Genomic DNA, 7,783 nt, shown 5'->3' with positions numbered 1-7,783 from the left:
ACGTTATTCCCACCGCTCTTCATCGCTAAAGGCACCAAGGTGGCGCAATTAATTCCCCTACCACATCTTGCGGGGGCCCTTCAACCGCTGCAGGAGCAGCCACGAGGGCAAGGAGCCTTTGGATCTACAGGACAAATGGCCTTACTAACTGTCGGCTTGCGCCAAAGGCCACAACGCCCGGTTGCTGTGCAATACGCCAACCTAACTATATCACTTGTTGCTCTTCTAGACACTGGTGCTGACATTTCCATAATCAGCACGCATAAGTGGCTGGCTCAATGGCTGACCTACGCGAGCAGCGCCACGGTCGCGGGAGTAGGAGGATTGACCCTTGCTCGCAAATCACCCCTTCTACGATGGACCATAGGGGACAAGGTACCATCTGGGTTCCCAGCCGTTGGGTAAGGCCCACCATCGACCACCCTGAAGTCGCTGCTGAAGGTGACCCGACTAATCACCGTAAACCAACGGACTGAGACCGCTGCGCCTGAGTGTGAACCACAAGGTCGCAAAGACAGAAATTAATTGTACAGTCTGTGGGGTCTGTAACCCCTAGGTATTATGTGCATGCTATTTGCTTAGAAGTTGAAACAGAGAAAATGGTTACTTTAGGTATAGAAAGCTTTATAGTAGTTGCCTTAGTTGTAAGCATAAGAGCCATCCCATATAGCGAGATGTTTGACCCACGAGAAAATGTGTGGATAACTTTAGCTCGATCACTCAACACGACCAGCTTTTGTGCAAGCCTAGCAACACCCCGCTCCCCATTTACTACGTGCCTTATAGGGGTGCCCTTGACCAGTGTCACCTTTAAGGTATTTTATGAATCCCTCTCAGTATTAAGACAACAGTATAAGGTGACAAGCAAAATCCAATTCATGTGGAATGACATTGCGGAAATGTTTGAAAAGTATGACATTTGGGATGATAAGCTCCCTGTAGGTCCCGAACCACAGGAGATTGATCTAGCGGACTCCCTCAACGCCAGTTATTGCATATATATTGGCACTGAGAGTTGGACCGGGGAGCAAAAGGAGGGACGCATGGTCAGGGAGACGGCCCCTACAATCCTCTCTCCAATAGAAAACCATACTAGTTGGAGGAAAACCTGGTGTCAAAGAATGGCCCGTAGTGAGAGTTCTCCAGCTCCTGGCACTGTACTGCCCAGGCACCTTCCAAAAGGATTCTTTTTAATCTGCGGCAACCGAGCATGGTCAGGAATCCCTTCAAACCCTCAGGGAGGACCATGTACTATAGGCCAACTTAGTCTAGCTGCGCCACTAATGCACCCTAATAGCACTCACCGATATCGATTTACAAGAGACACTTCCCACAGCCTGACTAGCGATTGTTCCGACCAAATTAGCCTCTGGAATAAATGGGAAGTTATTTTCGCATCCCTTTTTACGCCAGGTATTGCCGCAGCACGAGCACATAGAAATTTGAATAGTATAGCATGTTGGGTGGCAAAGCAAGCCAACGCAACAAGCAGAGTCCTGTCCGAACTTGCAGATGATTTATCCACAGTGCAACATGCGGTATTACAGAATAGAGCCGCGATAGATTTCCTTTTGCTAGCCCACGGACATGGCTGTGAGGATTTCGATGGAATGTGTTATATGGATCTGGAGGATCATTCAAGATCTATCCATAAAGAAATTCAATACCTAATGACACATACTCAAAAGATACAACAAGATTCAGGATTCTTTGGCCTGGGTGCTCTTGGAGACTGGTTGGGTCTGTCCGGATGGCTGAGAAACCTTTTACAGACGGGATTGCTAGTCTTAATCATTGTACTAATAGCATTGCTTTGTGTGAGTTGTGTGTTGTCTTGTATGAAAACCCTTGTGTTACGGATGTTTAACCAAGCCTATGTCATTCAAAATAAAAACGGGGGAATTGTGGGAGAATGGCTAGCTGAGAAGGGTCACGTAGACATGATCCAGCTGGCCGAGCAAAAGCTTGAGAAACATCGGATTCAGCCCCCGTAACTACTGGGCTGGTAAAGACACCTCGTCCTTGACTATAATTGTTGTAAGATAACAGAGAGGTTGCAGCTGCTCAGGCATGGGAAAAGAGGATGAAAGTAACTGTAAAGAAGGAACCAAGGGTGGAGTTGATCTTTCTAAGAACTAACCAATCATGAGCTTAACTTTTGTAATATGTATGAGCTAATTATGTTAGAACATAAAAGGCCACTGTGTGAATCAATAAACGAAGCTTGCTGATCACTCATATTGAGTGGCCCTGTCTTCCCTCCGTCGCGACATGCCCAGCTGTCAAATTTTCTAATGCTTGGGCAGCAACCAACTCATGATATTCTGTTAACCAGATGGAATATTGCCCTGCCGTTAACATCAACTTTAACACCATTTTCCAATCTGCAGGAACCATAACATACGACTCCGATATCGCTTCCAGCAAACTAATAGTAAAGGAGGCTTGTAAACCATTTTCCTTAATGGATTTTCGTAACTCTTTCATAACTTCATATGTCAGTGTCTCATAGTGAGGAAGCTGGTGGGGCCTATAGATGACCAGCATAGCTTGAAGCATTTCAATATCACCCTCTTGCAAAGCCCTTTTTCTACACTCTTCCACGAACTCCCTTCTTGCCTTATCGTGAGAATCATTAGGAGGCACGTCTAGAGAAGGAGCATAAGGCGGCGGACGCATAACGGAGGCACGACTAATAGTCATTCGTTTAGTATTTTGTAAGATCTGTTCCACGGTTGGTGCAGAAGCCACCATAGCTTTAACCAGAGTTATAGGCAGGTACAAATCAGGCTCTTGATCAGAGTCAATAGGACCTGGATCGAAGGGATCCTCAGGTATCTGTGAGTCTGAGTTGTTGGCTGCTTCTACTGTAGCAGCTACCGGCAATTGCGGCTGCTGAGCTGGATCACAGACAGGCTCAGCGTCAGGGTCTGAACCAGCCGGAGCTGTATCCTCTAAAGTTAATAAATCAGCCGGCGGAGGCGGAAAGTCTGCGTTAGCAAACACTTTATCGGTAGGGAGGAATGTTCTTAACGCTGTATATATGACACGCCACGTTATCAGGATTAACATCATGATCAATAATTAGCCGCGCTTGCAAGCATTCTCCCACTTTCTGCTAGTCAGAAGGATCATAAGACCCGTTGGGGGGATACCACGGACAATGATCCCGAATCCATACTAAAAGCTGTACAAGCTTAAGAGGCTGTAACTTAAATCCTTGTTCCTTATCGATTTTCATTAAAAGTGCTTGTCCCGGTTTGAAGTAAAACCGAACCAATTTTCTGTTCTGTAACTTTACACCCTAGCTAGGCCTCCTCTAACTCTCTGAAATTAACGGCATATTGTGGAGAAAACTGCTCGTTCTCAGAATGATCAGACCAATGTTTGTGCTCCGTGCCAAGGAATGGTGTGCAGAGAGGCCCTTGCTTATACTTATTGATGTAACAACCAAGGTCAGCCCATTTCGTTACTTGCCCCCTTAGAGGGTCGGAAATGGAAAAAACGTAGAGGGGTCACATCGGTGGGGAGGAGTGGACAGGAGAGGTGACCCAAACCTGACCAACTGGGGTATTCCATCCCATCTGCCCCATGCTCAGTATAAAGGCTGAGGGATCAAAGGGTCAGCCCCCTTCCTGCGATGGCCGACGTCCAGAGAGGACTCTGTCTGTTCATCTGCCTTTGATCCCGATCTGTGTGTTCCTGACTCCAGAGCTGGAATCCAGTTCCCATCCGTCGCTGAGTCCAGTCTGGGACTTCCCCAGTGCCTGCTGGTGACGTGACTGTCATCCTGGGAGCTTGATAGGGTTTTGTATATATTGTATCTATTTCATTATTTTCTTCTTTATTTTTATTTTAATATTAATTCTTCATTAAAGTAGTTTAGCTCATTCTAAACTTCTGAATCTCCTTATCTCTTTCTCCTCCTCTCTCCTCTTTTGGGGGGGGGAGAAGGGGGGGGAAGGGCCATCTGTCGGTCCGGTTTTGGTAAATTCGGCCGAAACCACGACAGTGCTTTATTTATCTGCTGCGCTTTTGTCGCAGACTGCCCCATTATAATAATACCTTCCCCGGCCCCTCACTGTGCTAACCTTATATCATGCAGCGATGAGTATATAGGAGCTCCTTGGTGATCAACGTCTTCCATCTGGCTCACGGGGGTGCGCCAACGATCCTTGATCACCATTGTGCTGAATCTTTAACCCTGTTCGGGCGCCATTTGTGGCATATGAAGAAATCACAGACTCGTAGGTCATGCAGTAAGCGAATCCAAATTCAACCATCTTTATTGCTACACAGAGAAACATATACACTAAGACACAAACCCAGCCCCCTCGTAATGCCCAATCATGGACTTAAAAAATATTTTCTACCTTCTACTGAGCTTATTGCAATAACAGGTACTCTGCTACCAGGACAAGTTTCGGTTCCCAGACTGTTCTGTTTTTGTCAGGATGAGCCTCAGGATGTGAAACTTATGTTTCTCATCCTCCCCTGCTCTCAAGGTCGCTACTGGCACACACTGTTGCTCCAGATGCATGTAAATCTTAGCTGTGTGAGCGAACTTTAACTGAACCCACAGATATGTACCAAGACAGTTGCCTTTAGGCAGGTATGCATGTAGCAGTTGTATAGGTCAGCACAATGTAACCTTGTAGAAGGAACTTAATCTCTGAGAACAGGGGGCCCCAAGACCAATGAGGCATGCAGAACCAGCCAAAACCAGTCCTGCAGTTTCATTGGCAAGAACAGAGAAGTAGATGACTGCAGTTCACCAAAAGGACAGTGATAAAGAAGAGCAGATGAAGTAAACGACCACCAGAGGCCCTTGAAGACCACCAAGATATAATGTGCATGCGGAAGTGGGTGGTAGCGTATGATAATGACTTCTCGGAAAAATAATGAATATGTTAATTGGTTCTCAGAAATTGCATGAATATGTATGTATTGTGTGTATATATGTTGTTAAACTAACTCTGCCTGGCATGCACATTTGGAGGAGTGATCCCCTGTATGTCCAGCGCTGCAATAAAGAATACCTGCTTAATAGTCATCATGACTATTGAGTCCTGATTTCAACTTTCACAGCATCACAGGTAGATACCAGGGTGTCTGTGTTATGTTCTCAGTGAAGCCTGAAAAGAGGTTCTCAGCCTGCCAGAGTGCCATTGCTGGCATATTCAGGTTCCTTGGCAAGACTGGTTTTAAGAGTATGATGTGTTTGGTGTTCCCTGGGTACCAATGTTATAGTTTAAAATAAAAAAGGCTAAGTCCGAAATAGATTCACTAAATGTTTATTAAGGTAGGAAAGCAAAAACAGCGCTGGGCGGCCGGGGAGTCACAGCTCCACCAAAGGCTCGCAAATTCAAGCAAACTGAACATCTCTTTTTATCCTCACAGAGGTCGGGTTCGACATCTTCAGTACGCCCCTCTGCTTCTTCCGTTATCTTTACTCCATCTGGTCTGTCTTGCTTCACAGCGGTTTCAAGGCAATGTTGGTTGTAAATTAGTTTACACCCTTCCCCTTCTGCACGATTGATTAGTTACAAAGTTAAAACAGGGATAACATTGGGGTTAAGCTTATCTTGTAAAAACAGGACATTCCTATACAGTTTAGTAATATAATATAGTGGACGTCTCTTCTTGTTAGGGAGTTCTCAAGACTGCCACAATAAATTACAATCCAGCTTCAGGGGAGTTTTGCAGGTGGTGGTGGCATAATTAGCTTGTGCCATCTCTTACATACATTTGGTTAATATAAAGATAAACATTCACTTACATGGACACATTTTGATAGCATTGCAGTTTGTGTAAGTCAGGACTTTCTTACACTATGTACAACAGAAATGGATAATCCTAAGATTTGATCAGCAACAAATCTTCCTCAGTTATCCATTACACCAAGAACATTACTGAAGCATAAGAAAAGCTTCTATTTAATGTTCTGAAGAAATAAAATTATACCAGAAGTGAGGTAAACTCCTAAAAGGTCATAGCTAGCTGGCTACAGACAGGAATAGGACCAAGCCCTGGAGCTGAAGCTGGCCCAGCCCGTAGCTTGCCCCAGGGCAATGGGGTCCCTGAGGGGCCCTGGGGAAGGTGGCTGCAGAGACAGTGTGGGCACAGCCCTGCAGCCCTCTGCATCAGAGGGGCCGGTGCCCAAGGTCTGGGGGGACTGTGAGCCTGTTGAACTGCAACTGCACTGTTGTGCTGGAGCACAGAAGGAACAATTTATTCAATTGATTATTATTTAATCTTTTCTACAATGAACAAATACAATCTACAGTGTAGTTACATCACGCTTTCCAAACATTTTTCTTAGAGCCCCAAAATAAGATGTTGTTTAGTGAAAGAAAACAAAGTCTTCCTTAAACAGAGAAATATTTTCTAATCAAGCTATCAACTTCGGCAAAAGCTGGACGGGTGATGTGCTAACGTCCGTAGGAAAACTGCCCCGGCGGCCTCGGGGCGGTTCCCGCTGAGGCTGCGGCCACCCGAAGGGAAGGCGCTGCCCAGTTTCTCCCTGGGGCACGCACCGGGAGGGCGATTCGCCCCGACGCTGACTCGCCTCCCATGGCAGCCAGCCGGACGAGGCGCCGCCGCCGCTGGCGGGCTCGGGAGGGCGGCAATGCCCGGGGAGTGGCTGCCGCTCGCGCTCCCTCCCTGTGGGGGCGGTGCGCTGTTGACGGCGTCAGCCCGCCGGGCCCAGTCACCCCACCGGCCCCTCCGAGCGGCTGCCGGCGGGCGCCTCGGCGGTACGCGCCGCGGCAGGGCGGGCTCTCCCGCTGGGAGCATCGGGCAGGTTTCCGCGGCTGCTGGATGGGAGCCCTTCTCCGCCGGGCACTGCCGCTCTCGTCTCCCACGCCGGCTGCGGGAAGGAGGACGGCAGAGCATGACACCGGCGGGGCGGTTCCGCAGGGACTGACATGCTGCTGAAGGAGGAAAGGCGCCAGCCCTTCCGCCTCTCCCCGCGGTAGTGAAGGCGATGCTGCAGGGCATTCCCCGGGCTCTCCCGCAGGTGCCAGGCTATCACCCACAGTAGCCGCGATCGCTGCTGTGATCAGCGCGGCCCCGGGCGGGCCGAGGCGACGAGCGGCGCGGGCCTGCACTCCTCTTCGGGGCGGCGGCGGGGGAAGGCGCTGCCTGTGCCCGCGGGGCCCCGCGCGGCGGATGCCTGTGCATGAGCTCTGCACCGAGCTGGCGCAGGAAGCGCCCCCGCTCCGCCGCCTCCATCTTGCTCCAGGGCAGCAAGACCTCTCCACGCGGCCGCGACGGTCAACGCCGGAGCAGCGGCTCCGAGAGCGCCTACCAGACCCAGAGAGCCCTGGATGACTGCAAGATGGTGGGTACTACAAAAGGGCTTGCCTTAATATTTGTATTTTCCGAGTGTTCTCGTCGCTGGCATTGGTGCCGCTCTTCCCGCCAGCTTGCCTATTCCCATCACGTGCAGTTGCACTATTTTTAAAACTGGAATCCCCGTCGGGAGTGCTGCCCTGTAGCCTAACTTGTAGCGGTTCAAATACGGGAGAGGGGAGGGAAAAACGAGACCTGTGGGGAGCCGGCAGGGTGCTGCAGGACAGGTAGGGTAGGGACCGGAGTCGGGCGCCTGGCCCTGCAGGAGCCCTTGCACCAGCGCATGCTGCTTTCGAGGCGCTGCCAAGCAGCTGGAGTCGCATTCTGCTAGATCCGGTCAAATCTGCCCCCAGACTTGCGCTCACTGCAGCCTAAATAGGTAAATAGTTGCCTCCTGCTTGTTGCCTTGCTCTGTGCTTGATGTCTTGTG

The 7,783-nt window shown here is 49.3% G+C and overlaps 1 protein-coding gene across 1 annotated transcript in view; it reads left to right on the top strand.

Annotated features, from left to right (window-relative positions):
* Nucleotides 1–6,701: 6,701 nt before the first annotated feature.
* The window catches only part of LOC141476671 (regulator of G-protein signaling 7-binding protein-like), a 63,825-nt gene continuing 62,743 nt past the window's right edge, over nucleotides 6,702–7,783 (top strand). The window contains exon 1 of the mRNA XM_074165475.1: nucleotides 6,702–7,342. Within this exon, the coding sequence (XP_074021576.1) occupies nucleotides 7,181–7,342 (162 nt within the window). The 5' untranslated portion in view covers nucleotides 6,702–7,180. The remainder of the gene's footprint in view (nucleotides 7,343–7,783) is intronic.

Source organism: Numenius arquata, chromosome W (genome assembly GCF_964106895.1).
Source record: "Numenius arquata chromosome W, bNumArq3.hap1.1, whole genome shotgun sequence".
Lineage (NCBI taxonomy): Eukaryota > Metazoa > Chordata > Aves > Charadriiformes > Scolopacidae > Numenius > Numenius arquata.
Note: the sequence above shows the minus strand (reverse complement) of the source record. Positions and strands in the feature narration are given on the sequence as shown.